Source organism: Symsagittifera roscoffensis, chromosome 1 (assembly GCF_963678635.1).
Source record: "Symsagittifera roscoffensis chromosome 1, txSymRosc1.1, whole genome shotgun sequence".
Taxonomy (NCBI): Eukaryota; Metazoa; Xenacoelomorpha; order Acoela; family Convolutidae; genus Symsagittifera; species Symsagittifera roscoffensis.
In genome coordinates this window covers 93,106,502-93,128,178 of record NC_087062.1, presented here as the reverse complement: position 1 = coordinate 93,128,178, position 21,677 = coordinate 93,106,502, and the positions used below count along the sequence as shown (strand labels likewise).

The 21,677-nt window shown below is 32.9% G+C and overlaps 1 protein-coding gene across 1 annotated transcript in view; it reads right to left on the bottom strand.

Annotated features, from left to right (window-relative positions):
* Positions 1-21,677, bottom strand: part of LOC134840770 (uncharacterized) — a 35,077-nt gene that overhangs the window by 4,696 nt on the left and 8,704 nt on the right. The window contains exon 8 of the mRNA XM_063856805.1: positions 21,484-21,583. Coding sequence (XP_063712875.1) covers positions 21,484-21,583 — 100 coding nt within the window. The remainder of the gene's footprint in view (positions 1-21,483; positions 21,584-21,677) is intronic.

Here is a 21,677-nt window from a genome sequence, read left to right as displayed (position 1 = left end):
TAATCTTACTCTTATATCTACTAGTCTCAGGGTGTTAAACTAGTCTCTGCTAGGCTCAATAGATCTAGAGTATACTGGCTTATTGCGGTTGCTAAAGTTCTCTTGGAGAGGTAACTAATTTCTAAGTTAAATTCAAATCTCTCTGAACCTGAAATTACAAGTAATTTCAGCACTTACAAATAAGTGGATTGTTAGTTAGATGGATCGTGATTGGTTAATATTAAATATTTTTTAGTGATAAATATCCAATGTATAACCAAAGAATAAATATAGTTTATATCTGGTTCCACCCATCCGGGCTTTACAGAGTTTTGAATCTTAGATCTTCTATCTGTAATGAAGGAGGGATGTTGGTCGTTGTTGTTTGACGAGCATCATTTCCTGTTTTGTTCTTGGAGAAGAAAGCTCCAGGAAGCTGGAATCATCGATAGGAAGTTGTTAGTTATCGTTTGACAAAGACTATGACTGTTAATGAAATCAATCTGATTTCAAGTTGGTTTGTTATGATCGTTTGTTCTTGATTGGTTGTGGAGAATTGTGTTTCGATCTGGTTTGGGAATGGCGTGAAGATCGTGTTTGGAGGGGATGCCTTGTAACTCGGATCTGTACGTATACTTGAACATCGAGATGGTCATTGGTCTGATTCAATGAAGTCTTTTTCTGCGAAGTCAAGTCGTACTCTAAATCCTTTATGAGCTGTAATTGTGAGCGGGATGTCAGTTGTATTTAGCCATCCTGTAGGTTGAGTGTGATGGAATCGTCTAGTCTTTGGATGCTCGTTCTTGTGGTTATTCGTGATCTATGTACTGCATATTATAATTTACATTTTATAAAATTTTGTTAGTTCTATTTTTTAGTAATTATTTTGATTAATTGTTTTCGCAAAAGCGTTTTAGTTTTAGTTCAGTTATTTTTAAGAGTTACTCACACTTGAATATCTCTTGGCAAAAGTAGTGATGTGGTCACAAAGCGTGGATGTAGCACGGTGGGTTAGGCCGGCTATAGAGCATGCGCAGGACGTCCTCTCTGGTGGGTTAGGCCAGGAAGGGGAGTATGATTTTGTGCTGGTTTTTTAAGGGGTCCTTTCTTGTGTTTACTTTTGTTATATATTATTTTTTGTTTTCCTTTTGCTTCTTTGGTTGTGTCTTTTTCTCAAAAATCAACTTGTTTGTGGTTTGGGTATGTCTTGAGACTTTTTGATGTTTTTTTGTTTCTTTTTTAGACTTGGTAATAGTCTTTAAAAGAATAATTTATCCAGTTTTAAGCTGGTTCAATTCGGTTTGGGTACCGTGGGTTTTTTTTCTTAGTCATGCTGTTAATTTATGGTGTATGATGTTAAGTAAGCTGCGTTGATTAGTTTGGTTATTTTGTTATTCCATTCCAACCGGGTTAAAGGAAAAGTGGAAACTTAATATTACTTGTTTGAGTTGTTGTTAGTGCAAACTTGAAACTTGAATTCATTATTTTAAACAATTCTTCGTGGGCGAGCTGTGCGATTGTGGATAGAATTTCTGTGCGTTTAAACAGAAGTTATAGAAACGTTAGTACTGCATTTCATTTGAATGAATTTACTGCTTTTAGTGCTAAATTTTACTGTTTTTGGGGTTGAAAAGTATTAATTGATTTTCATCGTATTTTCAAATTACTACATTTGGGGAAATAATTTGGAAATGAATTTACTACTTTGAATTAACTTTTAGTGCATCATTTAGTGCTGTTGGTTTAATAGAGTTTAAAATGGAAAACAAAGTTTGTAATTTAATTTGTCTTTTCTTGTTTTGAAGATGATCGCGGTGTGAAGACTAAAGAAAATGCAAATTACTGAATAAAATGGTTAGTTTTATTTTGAATTAGTTAGTTTGAAAATTATTAAATTCATAGTTACCTTTAGTTGTCGGGGAAAAAGCCGTGAGGGAAAATGTCGTGAGTAGCATCTGAGGTAGTTAGTAGTTTTGCTAGTATGCGTATTATGTTTTTGGTTTGTAGCAGTGGCCAAAGCAATTGTAGTGCTTTTATGGTTTTTAGTTCTTCGGTGCCTACTGCAAATTCATGAGGTGTGTTCTGGATTAGATTATAAGTTTTTTGATTGTATTTAGTGTTGTGGATGAATTCTAAAATGGGTACTTCTATGGGTTGAATATATTCATGCAGAATGATCACGGGTCGGGATTTTTCGTCATTGAAGGTCTTCGTGAGTGGACAAATTATATATGACTGGATCATAATTCCGGAGGATGCCTTGGAAATTAGTATTTTTAATGCAATACGTGAAATTTAGGAAGAACGGTGAGCTTTATTTGGAATTAATGAAATGAAATCTGTGGTGAGGTTGTCGTGATGGTGTGTGTAAATGAAAATGATTTTGGATAAAACGATAATAAGTGTAGGTGTGTGTTTCCTTAGTTCTCAACATGATGTCGTGTGAGCAGTGCGAATCGCGTTCTTTTGGTGTCAGGAAGTGAAAGGTTAAGGAAAATGTTTGAAATTTTTCGTGAAATGATTCATATGCTTGGATGTCTGATAGTTCTTCTGAAATAAGGTGATCATGCTTATTATCAAGAATGTTAAGTGTGAATATGTATGATGATTTAATAAAAAAAAATTTTTCTGTGATTTGTGGATTAGCGAATTTATCGTCGTCAAGTAATTGGTCTTGATTAGATCTGATTATTTTATGATCGTAATATTCAATTGAGTAGTCGTTAGCGCGGGGTGCAGTGAACGTTTTTAGTAACTTTTTAATTCCTACGTATGTAATTTGTCGGGGAGTGAGTGCTGTGTCGAATCTGAATAATTCGTCTTTATTTCTTTCAATATCGATAGTGGTGTTATAGAGTGGTAGCGTAAGGGGGTTAGTGAAATTATAATAAGCTGTCCAATGAAGTGTGGGTATTAGTACTTGTTCATCTACAAAGTAACGTGGTTCAGGGCTAGGGTCGGATTGATTTAGTGTTTATTGGGGAAATAAAGGTAGGGTTATTTGAAGAAAGTTCGTAGTATTGGTGTGGTCTGGATGATTGATATATTCTCGGGCGGTTCCGGGTTTGGATGGGAATGGGTGATTTGGGAATTTACGTTTAAAAACTCTATAAGCACGGTTAGTACTATTGGATGATTCTGTTGAAGTGGATGAATGAGCTAATGATGGAGCATAATCTGAAATTGGTGTAGGTGTTGGTGGATTTGATGATTTTATTGTTGATGATAATTGGTGAATAGTTAGGGTGTGGGGAGATAGCAATTGTTGTTGGAGTGTTATAAAATTATCTAGTTCTTCGGAAATTTGAATATTATCTGGGGAGTTGTTGGTGGAGCGTTCATTATTAAATGGGGAGTAGGTTGGGGTTACTTGAGAAGGAGTGTAGGGAGATGTATGTTGGCTTCGGAATTGGATAGGTCGGAAAGGGGGCTTTGAGAAGGTTGTTGAGCTGGTCGGGGTATGAGTAGAAGGGGATGGTTCGGAATCTGCGAGCTCATCGGGGGTTTCGATATCAGAATTATTGAATTGTGAAATAGTTGTATAAATTGTGATATCTGAGTTAGTGTCAGAATTCATGCCTGATGTTGTATTGGCTTGTGGTAAATCAGGTGGCGGAAAAGCAAAAAGTGGGATAATAGGGAAAGGATTTTTGAGGTTGGCAGGGTGGGAGTTTGATCGGTGGAGTGATCCAACATGTCTGCTTATCGTTGGCTAAAAAAATGATTATTTTGAGACTGAAAAGTGGTGGTATGGGACTGTTCAATGATTTGTTCGTATGTGTTGTCAATTGGTGGGTGTTGTTTCGCTATATATTGGATGGGGCTTTGTATGTGGCTGGGTCTTAAGTTTGGGGGGTTTGTGATTGCTAAGTTTCGAAAATTTCGTGAGACTAATGATAATGGAAGATTATGATGTAGATTTGGCAAATGGGGTGCCGTAGGTAATGCGTTTGTATTATTATTTGAGTCATCGTAAGTGTTGGGATTTGTTGATAGTTTTGTATTATATTCTTTAATTTGTGCATCTAGGAGGATTTTATTTATTGATGATGAAAATATTCCAAAAAATCCTGCAAATAATATGCGTGCTACGCTGGCTTGTCGGTTTTCTTGTGTATGTTTTGCGCATGTGTTATAGACTCCTTATAGTAATGAGAAAAGAAATCCAATAAAATTAAACATTGCGTATAAGATAGTCAATCTTTCTAAGATGTAAAATGGCCATCCTAAAAAGGCTAAAACTTCGTTTTTGAGATTTACAAAACTAAAAATATTAATTGGTGATATATCTTGTGGTCGATAATTTTCACCGTTTAAATATATGTAATCTTTGATGTCTTTAAAATATCCGCTGTATTCTTGTGCGTAAATATCTGAAAATCCAGCTGTTTCTGCAAGTTTTCGTAAATTTTGGTCTATTGATTGTCGTTGTATAGTGTCCATTTGTGTTAGTAGTTCTTGAAACTGTTTTGCTCTAATGTGATGTTGTAAATTGGATTTGGAATATGTACCTATCGATTGTAAACCGGTATTTGGATTGCGGGCTATAGCTCGAATGCATTCAGGTGAAAACTTTTTTAATGGTGGCATTAATGTTGGGTATGGTTTTAGTAGATAGTATTTATCTTTGTCGGGATTTAATTGTACAACGTTGTGGCTATTTTCTGATCCACATGGTACTGCTTTATCTCAAAAAGATGTTCGTCTTGAGAGTGTATTAACAAAATATACATTATTTTTGTAGAATATGGGGATTCTTTTGTAACATCTTTTATCTTCAAAAACGTATAAATGTGACACTTTTTTGGTACAAGTGTAATACCATAAAATATTTCCTTCAAAACCAATAAAGTTTGATCTATTTCCGGATAACAAATATCCTGCATATGGTATTTTGAGAACTGCTAGTGCTAGTGACTGTAGAATTTGTGTTCTTTCATGTTCACATAATTGGTGTAGTGTTTCTAATTCTGAGAGTGACATTTCTTGAAAAATTCTGCTTATTGTGTTATCTAGTTTCATGTCTAAATGTATATCATAGTGAATTGCGCCAAAATATATGCGGTTCATGAGTGATAGTTCTTGTAACCGTGTACTAACGGCGTCTTGTGTTTTTATTTTTCCACCTATTCTTCCTATGTTTTTCTGAAATTTTACTGAGACATAAGGGTTTCCGTCGGTAAGTGAATAAGATGTGGCCATAGGGTCTACAATAAGATGTCCTGTATTCATGTCGAGTACTGTGTTTTGTAAATTGGTTTTTTATATTTACATGATAGTTCCGTTTCCGGGTATATTTGAAAACGTGTTAGTTTAATTTCTATATTTGGAGGTTTCTAAATTTTGTTTTATTGTTTCTGATTTGATCAAGATTGATTTCTTCAAATGGGATTGATTCAATAAAATATTTTTGGTGAAATTTAATCATTCTAGCGTGTATTTTTGCAACTTGGAAAACTGTGCAGGTTTCTTCAGGAAACCATACAATGGTTGCTTGTGTGCGTGTTGTAGGATCGCAATATCCTTGGTCATTTTTGCAAGGAAGTCGAATGCCTTGGTAAAGAATTGTGTCGTCTTTTAAATTTCGTGTTAGTTGTACTTTTTCAAGTTGTATTTTCCAGTCAAAAAACAATATTTCTGGATGTCCATTTTTTTTGTATCTGATATGCAATTTGAGGGATCATTGATAGCTATATGTGGTATCCAGTGTTTATCATGTAGATCGTATGTCAATCTTCCGTGTGTTCCATGAAAGGGGAAATTTCTATCTAGTCTAATGTGACCTTGGTGTTTTTCAAGTTCTGCTTGATGTGCTAAGTCTGGGAAAACTTGAAAATTTACAAGTTTTCTATTCATTCCGTCGTTTTGTGTTAAGTTTAGTCGTCTAAGTTCATTCTTACAGTCTTGAGGGCTAAGATGTAGTAATCCTCTATTTTACTTTGATAGAAAGATTCGTGGTCTAGTCGGTTTTTATTTCCGTTTGAGACTTGCGAGCAATGTACTTTCTTTTCGGAAAATGTTGCTGTAAACTTGTATCCTGTTAATGTTGTTGATCGGGCTTTTGAGTATAGTGTGGCTACTATATTTGTTGTTTCTATGGCTTGTGGTTCGAATTCGCATTGATTTATAGCGTATTTGTGTAGTGTTTTTTGTTCGTTTTCTTCACAATCATAGTGTATTACTAACAAATCCTGAGGTCCTGTACGAGGGGATGGATTCGTATGTTGTTCGGAAAAATTTAGAAAAAAAATGTGTTGAAACGTAAATATCTCTAAAGTATACATGTGTATGATAATCCGGAGTATGGGTTATAAAATGTGATATATCCAATTGTGTTTTTGGTATATCTACGTATTTATATATTACTTCAGTTGTTATAAATGGAGGAGGTAGTGATTGAGCTGTTATGTTTGGCGGACTTAGGGGAAAAGGGTGTTGAACAATACTATTAAGTTTGACTGTGATTTCAAATTTTAATTGGAGACTGTTTTGTTGAAGTATTTGAGTGTTATGTTCTCGGATATCTTCGTGGATATCTTGTCTATATTGTAGTCTATTAAGTGCCCAACTATGGAGTCGATTACTTTCTTGATGTTGTCCAAATAGTGGGGGTGGTGCTACAAAAGTATTCCAATCTAATCGTAAAGGGATATTTGACGATGATTGTTCTCGGTATCTAGCGTCGAGGTTGTTTGGAAAATTTAAAGGGAAAAGTGTCGGTGAGACATGATTTATTGATGGTGTTGATGGAAGTGAGAGTGTTTCTGGTAATGATGATAGCGTTGTATCAGAAGAAATATCTATTGGTTCATTTACTATGTTCGGTTCACCTTGTGTATATGAGTGTGTTGTCCAATATAGTGGTCTTTCTGTGGTGTCTGGGGGATTAAAAGGGTTTTCTCGGATTTGTTGTGATGTGGGGGTTGAACCTAGGTAGTGTGAGGGTATATTTGAGATGCTTTGTTGTGAAAGAAGTGTGGGAGTTTCTGGTAGTGTACTGCTTGAAAGTTCTGAGGTAGTTGGTGTTGGTGATTGGGGTATATCAAAATGAACTATGGGGGTTTGAAAATTTCTGTTTCTTCGCGGGTGTATAATCTGTCTATGTATCTCAAATGTATTTTGATTTTGGCTAATGTGTCTGACTCGATTGAGGTCTTGTTGCAAGGTGGGATATAAGTTATATGTTGGTTCGCTGAAAGATGCTTGTCGATGAACTGGTTCTAGTGGTTCTGATAAGCGTGCTTGTCGTTCTTCAAAAGTGTGTGGGTTGTCTTGAAAAGAAATGCGTGTTGATGGTTGGGGATTGTTTGTAGCTGTAGGTGTTATTTGACATTCTTGAGATGTAGTTGGTGGGGGCTGGTTTGGTGGTGGTTGATTAGCAATTTTGGAAAGTTATCTGAATTTTAATTTTTACTGCAAAGTTTGTGTTTATTACTGCAAAATTTGTGTTTATGTGTACCGAAAGCTAAATTCAATTTGTGGATGATGAAAGTGGTCTTCATCATGTGTGTGTAAGGGTAGGTTATAACAAATTGAATCTTTGTTTGGTTGACAATAACCTCGTGCATTTTTATGAGCGTTTGCTGTAAACATAATTGGTTTTCGTGGCTTTTGATTAAAAACCATTTCGTATGGTGACATTCCTAAAGTTGTTGTGATTTGTGAATTATAGGATGATGGGAATAATTTTACATCTGTTGACCATACAGTGTATTGTATATCATTTCCATTAAGGATGCATCTAAGATACTCTTGTAGTGAACGGTTCATACCTTCGACTAATCCATTTGTCCAAGGTGCATGAGATGTACGTGGTTTATGTTTAATATTATACAGGTGGCATAATGTGATGGTTTCGTTGTTAATGAATTCTGTTCCATTATCTGTGACTAGTTTTTCTGGTAGTCCGAATTTAGCTATCCAATGTTCGTAAAGTGTTGAGTATGCATAATAAGCATTACAATGAAGTACTGGGTTGAGTGCTACGTAGTGTGTAAATGCATCAACAATTATCGTAATATAAGAATTTCTTTCGGAGGATGATGAAATTGGTCCTTTTTGTCGAATGAAATTCTATGATTCAGATATAAACTTTGTCCTTTAAAATCTTGTTTTTGTGCTATTTGTTTTTGATTTGGATAAGGTTTATTTAATTGACATATTTTGCAATCGTTGCATAATACTTTAATCCAAATTGGTGCTGTTGGGAAGTAAAAATTTTGTGTAAAGTTTGATTATGTCTTTTCTGATCCTAAGTGTCCTTTTGTATGTTGTGTATGGGATATGTTAAATGCTATCAGCATCATGCTGGGGGGGAGACCGGGTACTTTAAAATCGGGTGTTTGATATTCTAAAAGGTCTGTAATTTCATTAATAGTTGTATTATTATTTTTCTAAAGTAACTGAGGAGTGTTTTATTTGCTAATATTGTTGTATCAGCTTTTCTTGGTTTCGTTTTATATTTCATGATTTGAGTTGTCGAATTACGGGATCAAGGTTTTGATATTTTTGTAATAACTGTAATGTAATTTTTTCTGTTGGTGGTAGAAAAAAATTTTCAACTTCTATTTTTGATAATGGAATTGTATCGAGTGGGTCATGGAGATCAAAAACTTGATTTAATGTGTATTTTGAATCATTTATTGGTGGTCCTGATAAGTTTATTTTGTCAGTTAAATTTTCTTTTTCTATCAACGGAAAGGTGTCTTTTTTGTGTGGTTGTTGTTTGATTGTTTTTTGTTGAGTATTATTTTTCATCCAATGTGAATAAGGAATTGGTTTGAATGTGGATGTTCCTAATAGATCTACTTCATAGTGGTTATTTTGACAGTCTAAATAGAGTGGGAAATGTTGTAAGTTATTTATTTGTGACTGATCTTTATCAGTTTTTACTGCATATTTGCATTCCAATCTTGGTGATGTTTCATTTTTTGCAAGATAGAATTTATTATTTTGTGGTATTTCAACTATAGTTTTTCGTGTAAGTAGTTCAGGTGGTGTATTTCTACTTAATGTATCTGGTAGTGCAAGATGTTTTCCTGCTATCCAAACTATATGCAAGTTTGGGAATTTCATTAAAATTAATTGAAATCTGTAAATTCTATGGTTTGGGTTTGATTTCTGTATAAAAAGGAATATTATAGGTTTATGATCTGTAAATAGAACTGCTGGATGTTTTGATCCAAGTATTAGAAATTCATATTCGGTAAGTGTGTATATTATAGCTGTGCATTCTCTCATGAGAGTAGAGAGTCGTAGTTCAGATTGTGTAAATAAGCGAGAATTTGCTAATATAAGATTCATTTTGTTTGTTCCACTGTGTGATTGTAGTAATGCTGCGCCGATGCCAAAGTTTGAAGAATCGCATATTGCATAAAGAATCGCACATTGCATAAAATGGTTGATTCGGATCAGGGATTGTAATTGATATTTGTTCTGTTAACAATTTTTTTTTATTTCTTCGAATCTTGTTTGGTGTTCGGTGGTTCATTCGAAGTTATTTTGTTGTCTAAGGATGTTATAGAAAGGTCTTAAGTATAATTGCATTTTGTATACATATTTACTTAGGAAATTTAACATTCCAGGAATTCTTGGAATTCTTGGAAGGAATATTGGGGGTGGTTGAAGTTTCGGAATTGCGTGTATTCGTGATTTCAATGGAACTATAGTGTTACTTTCGATAATGTGGCCAAGAAATTTTATACGTGTTAAAAAAAATGTGATTTGTCTGGGGCTGCTTTCATGTTTTCATTTTTGAGTATTCGATGATATTGTTCTAAAATTAGAAACATTTTGTCTTTTGTTTGTGACTGCATAAAAACATCGTCTAAGTATGTGATTGCGAATTTTTTTTGTGTTTAAATGGTCTAAAAATTTTATTCATAAAAGCTGAAAAAGCTGCTCGTCCTATGGAAAATCCATAGAATAATCTAATTAATTTGTATTGTTGATTTCCAATAACGAATTGTGTTAATCGTCGTGATTGTTCATCTAGTGGCATTTAATTGTATGCACTATTCATATCTGCGGTTGTGAAATATTTTCCATTTATTTTTGTTAGAATTACTTGAATAGGTTCAATGAGCCAATTACATTTAGTTTCATCAATTACTGAATTGAGGTATCTAGCGTCTAGAACAATTTTTAGTGATTCTCCTTTAGCTAAGATGATAACTGGGTTGATAAAGTTGTTGCCTTTTGGTTGTTCTTCTTTGTTTACTGGTGATATAATTTCATAATGTTCTAAAATGTCAAGTAGTCTGTTTACTTTATCTTGTAAATGTATTGGTACTTTAATTGCTCTTTGCTTTTTGAAAACTGCGTCAGTCTTCAAAGGTAAATGTAGTGGTGAACTAATTTTTCCAATATCGAATTTTGATGTTGCATAAACTGTTGGAACTTTTAATAATAGTTCGGCTAGTTTGTCGAATTCTTTTTGTGTTATTTGAGAATGTTCAAAATTAAACATTGTTAGAAACTTTTGTTGTTCTTCCGTATAATGTGATATTTTAAACGTTGGTTTAAATTATGGTGTTTTTGTGAAGTAGTCAGTGTTTCTTTTTTCGTTGCTTATTATGTTGTTTATTGATAATTCTTCATCAAGAAATGTGGATTGACATATATCTAGTAATTGTTATATATTATTGACTCGATATGCTACTTCATTTGTGGGTGAAGTTGTAGCATTTGTTTCGCAGTATCCTAAGAGTCCTAAGGGTAGTGTTATCTGGTATGGTGAATTTTTATATACGTGTAATGAAATAATATCTGAAATTGAATGTTTCATATATTTTATGGATGGGTTTAAATTCAAGGTCTGACATAAAGAAATGTTGTTTGTTTTGATTCTTATCGTACTGGTGGATTTGTTTGATTGAAAAGTTATATACATTTCCTGATAGTGGTTTCAGGTATTTTCGTTCCTGATTGTAAATAGGGTAAAATTTGGAGAAAAATGGTGGTTGTTTGTTTAATCTTTGAAAGAATGTTAAGGATGTGTTTTTTGTCGTTGTGTATTTTTCTTTTATATGAAGTTTGCTATTCAAAATGTTTAATGTGGGAATATACTTAGTTATAAATGATATGCCAATGATATTGTGTTTTATGTCTGTAATGTGAAATGTTTGTTTAAATGGTTTATTTAGTATTTTATTTTGTTCCATCGTTCTAGTGGGAACAAGGAAGAGTTGGATTTTTCCATAGTTTACTAATGTTGAGCCTTGTGCTGTTGCTAATTTACTGGCTGTCTTTATAGGTGTTAGGATTGGATGTAACGATTTGATTTCATTCCAAGTAGGGATGTTAATAATATTTGATTCTGCACCTGAATCAATTAAAAAATCTGTTTCAAGATCGGGTGGTTGAAATACTTTACTTGTTGGGCTTTCTAAGAGAAATGGGATTGTCCAAATTTTTTCTCTTGGCTGTTCTTTTTGTATATTTTGGTAAATGTGATTTGTACTTGAGCGTTGTTTTTCGTTATTGACTACTGTATTTATTTCGTTTACATTCTGTTCAATTGATACATTGTTTCTTATGGGTCTAGTATAGTAGTCTTGAAGAAGTTCCGATTGATTTTCGTAAATGTGTGAACTAAAGGGTTGTTCGTATATGATGGGTTCTTAGTCGTTTTCGACTGTGATCATATTAACTGAGATAGTGTTATTTGTTTCACTCTCGCTGTCTGTTGATTCACAATTAATGTGTTTTAATTGTAGTTCGGTACTTTCTGTGTTGTCAATACCAGGGGGACCTGAAGTTGTTTTTTCAGTTGTTTGTACCTGATTAATTTGTCGCTGATTTTTTGGCGTGTTACTTCTATTTTTGTGTTGGGAATCAGGGTAACGATTGTTGTTTCGATGAGGAGATTGAGAATAATTTCTTTGGTTGTTATAGTTGGGATTCCTATTTTGTGAGTTGTTTCGTGACCTATTATAGTAATTGTTATTGTTTCCTTGATTATTAGATCCGTTATAGGAATTGTTTCTTGATCTGTTGTTTTGGTAACGTTGGTTTCTGTTATTTGAATAACTTCAATTTCTGTTATTCGAGTAGTTTTTTTTTCTATTGTATGATGAATTACGTGATCTATCGCTTGAATAGTGTCTATTCCTAGAATTTGAATGGGAACTGGTATCAAAAATTTCTCTTCTGTTTGAATTTGATTGCGAGTAGTTGTTTTCTATACTGGTTATTTTGGTTGGCTATTTGATCGACTATATCTGTTTTGTGAGAAATATAAATGTTTTGTGAGATCTTTTTTCGTGTATTGGTAGAATGATTTGTTTGGTTGTTTCTACTTTTGTGGTTTGTTTTGGTTATCTTGTTGTTTTTGTCTACATTCGGCAATGCTCTGTCCGTATCTTCGACAAAAATTACACCATTCCTTGAAAGATGGTTTACCTTTGAAAAGGGATTTTTCTCATATATGTTCAAAATTTCGGTAATTTTTTCAGTTAGGCTTACGTCTGAATCATGTATGTTGTTTACATGTGTACTATTTGTTTCGATTCTATTAACGTATTGTAGTTTGAGATTTTTTGTTTCTTTAAGTTTCATTGTTTCTTCTTGTTCTAATTTGTCAACTAGTTTTCTGAAATCTAAATCTGGTTCTCGAATTGATGAGGGGTGTGATGCTTTCTTTCTTATAGCTATTTTTCTTAATTGAGGTGTTTGAGTCATCATTAAAATTTCTGTCATTTTCGTGTTTTTATAATCGTGAGTGTTCAGTGAATATGCTTTTTGAACTTGTGTTTCGATTCTAACTGCCAATTTTTTGATTGTTTCATTTGGTAGTCTACGAATTTCGTTACATAAAACTCTTTGATGTTGTTTATTTCTTTCAGAATCAAACATTTTTGAAAATTTTTGTGTAAATCTTTCCAATCTGTTTTTATGTCTATTGGTAAAACTGAAAACCATTTCTGGGCTGCGCCATCAAGTGTTGTTTGGATTAACGCTGTGCGTCTATGTATCCAGTTTTGATGGAGTTTAGTAATTGGTTCAGGTCCTATAATTAAAACTAAATTTGCTGTGACTGCATTTTAATAGTCTTCTACAGAATATTCAGGGTCTGTGCCTGTGAATACCATCAGTGGTTTATTTGAACTTTTTGATGATCCACCCATGAGGTATGGATTCATAGTCATCTGTAGTGATTCTGCGGCATTTGGCATTTGTTATTTCATGTTGTTGCAAATAATATGGTAGTCGTATTTCATTTTGCATTTGTGTTGGTTGATAATAATCAGTATTTGCTGGGTTTTGTGATTAAAAATTTTTATTTTGAGTTGCGTGATTTGGTCTAGGTTGTCGCATATGTTGTTCTCATGTATATGATTCAAAAATATCTGGTTGATTTACGTGATAAGAGTGGAGTCTTTGGTTTTGATAATTTTGTTGATGGTTTTGGTCATGAAAATCGTCATCATCTGATGATAGACAGTTAGGTGTATAGTAAGGTGTTTTTTGTTTATTTTGGTATGGCTGTTTACTACTTTTATTCTGTTGAAAAAATGGATAGTTTTCACTTGGGTCTTTTGGATTTCGTGGGTTATCATTAAAATTTACGAAATTTGATGTTTTTGTTGTTGGAGATTTTGTCGTTGTGAAAATGAACGATTATGCTGATTTGTACGAGGGGTTTTAGATGTTTGCGATCTATTTACATAGTTATAATTGTGCTCTGCAAAATTACTTCTGGTGAATATTCTTTGTTTTTAAGGTGGTTTTGTCATTGGTCTAAATGTTTGGTAAAGGTTTGGATGTATTGGTGAATTACTTTGCTGTATAGTTGTTACAATTCTTTCAACTATTTCTTCATTTATAAAATGTGATGGTGTTTGAATATCTTGTTGTGTAAGATTTCTAGTTCCATTTAAGTTTTTTTCTGGTACAAGAGTTGAATTTAAACTATTATTTTGTCTTCTATCAGGTAAAAATGAATTATAGTTTAAAGTTGTTGCATCTATTGTAAGTGGAAATATTTTACATAGTCTTTGTGAATAGAAATGCTTGACTTGAGATGTCTATTGGTATGTTCAGAAATAATGGATGAGACCATTCAGGGTCCCAAATATGGTCTGATTGTTCTGCAATGACAGTGTCGTCATTGGTACTTTGAGGTCTGAATTTTTTTCTTGCTTCTGCAATTAAATCAAAATTATGTGCAAAATAATCAATTATGAACCATGCTAGGATTTTTTGTAAATCATGTTTGACATTTGGTGAAATTTCATTATTTGAAAAATTTTCACGAATTGTGTTAAAAAATGCTCAGAATGCGGCAATGTCATTTCTGACTTTTGTGTGTCTTGATGTTTGAACCGGTGATGTGCTTTCAGTTCCTATATTTTCTAGTATAGATACATAACTATATATTAGTATAAAAAAACATCGTTGGTGAATATTGAGTTTGCTCTCTGTGAATTTTGGTGTTGTATATTTTTAATGTATTCTGTGAATACTTCTGAAAATTCTATGTCAACATCATCTGTTTGGATAACATGTTTGCTATGATATCTACTTTCTGTGCTGATATCTATGGTGTAGATTCCATATGGTTGTGTTAGAATACATATTCTTTTTAAATAAAGATCGATAATTTGTCTTTTGATTTTTACTTCTGGGAATTCTGCTTTACATGAGCTACTTCCTTGTTCAAATACATTTGCAATTAAATTAGTACAAAATTGTCTTTGTCCTCTATCTTCAGTGGGTGAAGAGATGATAAATGGGAAAACCGAGTCTTCGTCTGGACTTTCGTCACTTGGGCTTTGACTCATTTTTTCAGTGACTGTCAGTGCGTAATGTTCAATGTGTCTGATTGGTTGGTTCCAACTGTATAAACGTACTGGTTTATTTTTGTATATCTTTTTTATTCTTCTTTTTCCTTGTTTTGATGAATGTGATGTGGCTTCTGAATCGGAAAAATATAATTGGTCGTGAACTGGGTAGTTTTTATTTACTGTTTCTTTTAGTTTGCAAAGTGCATCTGAATTGCTGACTTCTGATTCAGATACTGCGTTTCTACGCTTTGAAAATCTTTTTCGTGTAATTTGTCTTTTTTTACTTAAAATATTTCTTTTTATTGTTTGACGTTTTGTGCGAATATATCCGATTGTTTGTTTGTGCGGTGTAAATACAAGATCGTATGCTTCGTTATTTATTTCACAATTGTGTAGTACAATTATTTGTTTATTTCCTAAATTGTTCAGTGACATAAGGTTTAGGATGAAGGGTGCAAGATTGTTATTAGTGATTTTAATATCTTAGACTGTTAGTCCTTACAATTTTTTGGTTAGCCTAATTTGGGTCTTTTATATAGGGTTGGAGAGAAATGTATATATCGATTCCGAAGAATGATTGTTACTTTCTCATGGCTATTCTAAGTTAAGGTGTTAACTTACTTAATCTTACTTAGGGGTAGTGATTGTATTCAAGGTTTGAGTCTTTTAAAATAATTAGTTGCAGTAGTTTTTTGTCCAGTATATGAATGTCAATGGCGAAGCTGTAGAACTTTTTCAGGTTCAAAAGCCGATGGCTATTACGTTATATGAAGAATTAACTGTACTGGAGAAAAAAATTCTTATAAAGCAAAATCTTTTTCAGGTTTCATAGGTCAATAGAATTCGTTTAGATTGAGGCATTTAATTGAAGTGATTGTTTGTCCCAAATAAAAACGTTCTCTGGTACAAAAAGGTGAAATTAAACCCAAAACACTACTTTCATTTCCGAAAAACTTCTTTTTTGACATTTTGATTTTTTGTTTGTCGTTTTGTTTGAATGTATCCAACTGTTTGTGTATGCGGGGTGTTTACAAGATCATATTTTTGGTTGTCTATTTCACAATTATGTAATACGATTGTTTGTTTATTTCCTAGATTTTTCAATGACATAAGGTTTAGGATGATGGACGCAAGAAAGTTATAAATGATCTTAATTTCCTAGACTGTTAGTCCTTACGGTTTTTTGGTTAGCTTAACCTGGATCTTTTGTTCAGGGTTGGAGAGAAAAGTATATCGATTCCGAAGAATGATTTTTACTTTCTCGTGGCTAGTCTAAGTTAAGGTGTTAACTTACTTAATCTTACTTAGGGGTAGTGATTGTGTTCAAGGGTTGGAGAATAGTAAATCGATCCACAAGGTTCAGGTATAATTAGAACACAGGTAGTTCGTTAGACACTATTTTAATACTTGCTAAGATTTAAGATTTAGCCTGGGTCAGATAAGAGGTGGGATTAAGTGAAGGATGAAAAAACCGAAGTTCTTCACTGTTTAGCTTAATTTGAATGGTTAAGGTGATTGAAAAAGTTCTAGTAGTCCTGGGTCTTTGAAAGGGTTGGGTAGTGAATCGACGTTTGAGGTCGTTAGACACTTTATTTGTTGGAAGGGGGGAGAACAAAACTGTTCTATTTGATCCAAGGATAGGCCTTGATGATCAGGATTTAATTTTTTATGGTATAAAATGGATTTAATTTAATTATTTAATGGAGATCCAAGGAAAGCCTTGATGATCTAGTTTAAAAATGAACAAGTTGAAATGAAATAGAGGTAAAAATTTGGATAAGTCTTTAGATTTATCTGATAGAAAAATTTAGTGCATGATGATATTAGTGGTTTAATGATTGCTGTTATGTTTAGGTGATGAAGCTGGGAATGCAAGGATGATTTATATATACTAACATTTTATGATCAAGTCAACTACTTTTTATTTTTTATTTTTAATAAATATATTTTTCAGATATCTTTTTCAATTTTACTGCAGATTTGGAAGGAACGAGTTGAGATGTTTTTATATATCGTTATTGTACAATAATAAATAGGATTTAGTACCTGTAATAATCATTGAAGATTTTTCTTCGAGGGTTCTATGTTTGCAAATAAAAATCTAAATTCCTTGCTAGTAAAATTCTAAATATGAATGTTTGGTCTAAAAGTTTTTGATATTGTTTTTGTCTAATTCTAATCTATCTGTTAGTTCTAGGCTAATTTGTTTGTTCAGGTCTTGATCGAGACTTATGGTCGCACCAGATGAGTTAGGTTCGAGGTGTAACTCAGAGTAATTTCGGATAGGGTACTCGTCTGCTCGTCACGCTATCTTATTTTCGGCCGGATAGATTCGTGCAACTTCTTAGTCTAATACCGATCCTAATATTACTCTTTCATCTACTAGTCTCAGGGTGTTTAACTAGTCTCTGCTAGGCTCAATAGATCTTGAGTATACTGGCTTATTGCGATTGCTAAAGTTCTCTTGGAGAGGTAACTAATTTCTAAGTTAAATTCAAATTTCTCTGGTGCTGAAATTACAAGTAATTTCAGCACTTACAATTAAGTGTATTGTTAGTTAGATGGATCGGGATTGGTTAATATTAAATATTTTATAGTGATAGATTATCCAATGTATAACCAAAGAATAAATATAGTTTTTATCTGGTTCCAAAATGCTAAATAATTGATGAAACACTTCGTAGTTTAACATTCATACGTATCTTCTGTCATCGGGTCAAAATCTTGAATGTTCTAACAGTCCTTAAAATTCACGAAAACGCTTTTTATGATAAAGTTAACCCGATTTGAGAAAACTGCTTTAATGGATATTTCTTTTGTTGCGCTGGAAAATCTGAAAATTAAATTCCGTATTTGAAACTGAAAGTCAGTTACGTTTTTTGTGACCTTTAATATTCTGTTGTTTGTTAGTTGATTTGCTGTCCTTTTAAAAAATTATATGACCTGTACTTCTAACAGAGTATATAAAAAGTAGTCAGAAGTCAAACCGCGAAAAATCAAATTTGAGCCTGAACAAATTTTAAATTTAATAATTTTCCTGAAAAACAAAAAATATGTTCAAGATCTGAATAAGAGTCCTAAGTACATTCAATCACTCTGAAAAAAACTGTTCTGATTTTTTTTGAAATTTTCCTACACTAGCTACGTTAAGTACAAAATGATGTAATTAGCGTCTAGCAACTCATTTGTAATTCCAAAAAGCTGGCCTTAATTGGTGACAAAATCTGAGCCTGAATACATTGCCGCTCACTCGATAACAGAACAAAATATATAGTGAATTTTTCTAATTCATCTAAACTGTCATTTTTCAAAAAAAAATCAAAAATTTTTTTGAACTATATGTTTTTTTTTGTGATCTCTTTTGTGTTCTCTTTTTCAATTTTAGATTAGTTGAACAGTGGAAACTTGGCAAAAATATTTTAAAAAACTCGTCCCAAAGAAACCTTTGAACATTTTTAGTACCCTTCAGCGTCGATGCACAGATTTTTGCTTTGAAATATTGATGAAAAATGTGTAAGAAAATTGTAAACCTTTAAAAGTTTATGCAGATTATGCATCAGAAAAAGTGATTTAAGTTAACGCAATAATAAGAGCAAGTTGCTCGCCTCCGTTTAATTTAGAAAGTGCAGTTTTTCAATAGATCTAAATTTATGGCGCGTTAAATTATCAAATTTAAATAGTATAGTGCTGATTTAAATTTTTCAAACAAAACGCATGAATTTTGAAATTTAAAAACGCTTTTTTTTTTTCAAAATGGGTTAACGTTAGGTAAAACCTGGACGAAGACTTTACTTGTGTAATAATTTAGCAAAATTCTTATGGTGCTATTTTTTAAGGAAAATGAGCCCAAAGCTCTAACACCAAACGGATAAAAACTCCTTGCTTTAGTCAATCAAAAATTAGGCAAGAACAGGGGATCAATTTCTTAGAAAACTTTTTTCGAGTAGGCCTCTTACAAAACCAACAAAATCTGAGTTGGTTATAATTTCCAAAAATTTGTTCAAAACGTTTCGAAGAAATAGTAATTTATATCGTAAAAATTATCACGACCTATATAAGAGCCTGACAATTTACGCTTTCAATTAACAAGCCTTATCAAATCGGGAAGAACACTTTTTTTGGAGTTTATAATTAGTTTAACAAAGTCAGTTATTCATATGCTGGCATGAAGAGGCATATGATACTGCTATTCAGTTGACAAGCTCAATTTCATGATTATTCAATTTGAACTACTTAGTGACTACTAGTTACTACAAGGTGGTTCTACTGGGGACTTGAAAAATTAAAAAGTTTTCATATAAAATCAATTTTTTCCGCTCAATTGGTGTCTGCTCAAAGATTGTTGTTCTTTTTTTCCACTTCGTAAAATTTTTTCAGTTGCTAATTTGAATTTCAAATTTCTCGCATGGCATTTTTGCCTAGAATTCCTGTTTAATAAAAACAATTATTATGAAAAAATTTGGGATTGGGTTGTTTTACTTTTTTCGCAACCGATTTTTACAAAATGGTATCCATTGAATGCCCGCCTTCACGTTTGTGCGCCTGCATCCTCCTCTAATCTTTTTTTTTGCGTTATCTATTTTATTTACAGACTTCGGAAACGTAGGTGTGGAATATTTGACCAATATTTTAGATTTCGTTTTTCGTTTTTTCAATATGAAAAGCTAACAAATCTGAAATTTTGGTTTTGATGAAAAAAACTGATTGAAAAAGCTCCCCTCCTTAGTAAGCTACGCTCAGATTTTTTACACAAAAAATTATGGCCCAAGGAGTAGATAAATTTGGGATTGGGTTGTTTTACTTTTTTCGCAACCGATTTTTACAAAATGGTATCCATTGAATGCCCGCCTTCACGTTTGTGCGCCTGCATCCTCCCCTATTCTTTTTTTTGCGTTATCTGTTTTATTTACAGACTTCGGAAACGTAGGTGTGGAATATTTGACCAATATTTTAGATTTCGTTTTTCGTTTTTTCAATATGAAAAGCTAACAAATCTGAAATTTTGGTTTTGATGAAAAAAACTGATTGAAAAAGCTCCCCTCCTTAGTAAGCTACGCTCAGATTTTTTACACAAAAAATTATGGCCCAAGGAGTAGATAAATTTTTGAGTTTTTTTAACCGTGTTTCGAATCTTTATAAATTTTTGTTCGAAAAGAAACCTTCCAAATTTGAGGCAATGGGTTCATTAGAGAGACCGGAAGCACCCTGCATTACATGCGAAAAACAATATTCTACACGAAAAGTAATCGTCCTCGGAAAAGTCAATTTTTTGATTTTTTGAGCGTTTGGTTTCTGAATTTTAAACCAAAAAATACCATCGCATATGAAGTTTTGGATTCAATCCACGGAACGGATTGTGGGAAGTTCTTTAGCATGCGCAATTGCGCCCAAAATTTTTTGACACAAAATTTTCTGGTCCTCGGAGAAGTCATAGTTTGGATTTTCTCGAGAACTACCCAAATTACAGGTTGAGTGAATCTGCTCTGCATAAGCGGGTACGCTCAATTTTTTTAAACCGAAAAGCTATGGTTCTCGGAAATCTCAAGTTTGTTGACCGGGTTTTGATTTTCTCAAAAACTATCTCGCCAAATCTGATATCATAGGTTTATCGAGAGACCAGTTTTTTGAAATCTTACGTTTAAAATTTGCTACGCCCAATTTATTTTAGAAAAAAATTATTGACTTCAAACAAAAGAAAATTTCGAATCTTTGACCATTTTTTGGAAATTTTGACCCTACTCGAAAATCACCGTGCCAATTTTCAGGTTACGTGTTCAATCGAGAAACCCGATTATGGGAATTATCTCTGCTTTACAAGCCACGGCTTGCATTTAGCAGAATAAAGTTACAAATTTCGGAAAAGTTAAAGCTTTTTTAAGAAGTTTTTTTAGTTTTTGTAAAAACTATCATATCAAATTTGAGATGAAACTTTTAATCAAAAGAAACGGTTGCGCGAATTTTTCCTGCAGAAGCGGCTACCCCTCAAATTTTTTCTCAGAGAAAGTTCCAGAATCTCAAAAGGTTTCACTCTCATTTATCTTAAAAGAGATAAAAATTAAGATCTTAAGCAAAGTCCAATTTTTGCATTTCGTCACGTTTCAGTATAACAAATTCAGAAAATATCAAAAACGTAAAATTTATTGTGTTGTATCGCAAGTGGTGCGAAGCTCAGCTTCGCCCCTTTGTAAACAAAAATAAATTATTTCTACAAATGTTTTGAGATCATACCCCTGCTAAAAGTTGTTGAAATACATCAGATCCTCACTTTGACATAATTTTTGTCAACGAAGATCTGGCATTTTCGACGTAATTTTGGGTTGACTAAAACGAGTCAAAAGCAATCGGCTTGAATATTTTAGGCCCGAATTCTGCAAACACATCCACCATATTGATTCTAAGCAAAATTTTTTGTCATCTTTTTTCACCCAATGTCGACCCAACCCAATGTGAGAAAAAAGCTTTTTAAATTTGAAGTTTTGTTCTCCATATTTAAACTTTTAGATAGTTTTTCTTTAAACGCAATTACCACTTTGATCCAATCGAGTGGAAGTCATTAATTAGCTACTTAATTCTGTGCTCCGTGTGATAAATGAAAAGCGATCGTAGATCGAAAGCAAAAAAGTGTGTTTTTAAACTCGTTCGTAATAAGAAAAATATTTCTTGAATAATTGAAAAAAATTGGAACACACTCATTAAAATTTGAACGTGCTATCCTAACCGACTATAATATTGAGAAGAATGTAGACTAGGAGTCTGAACCAGTAGAGTCCAGGATGCAAGATGCCATTCCTCAGACTCCTCTTTGTCAGCAGACCAATCTGAAGTTCATTATTCATAATCATTACACAAATTATGACTGATCAAGCTAAAATTAATCATCACGAATAAACTTTTTTAGGATAAATTTGAAAG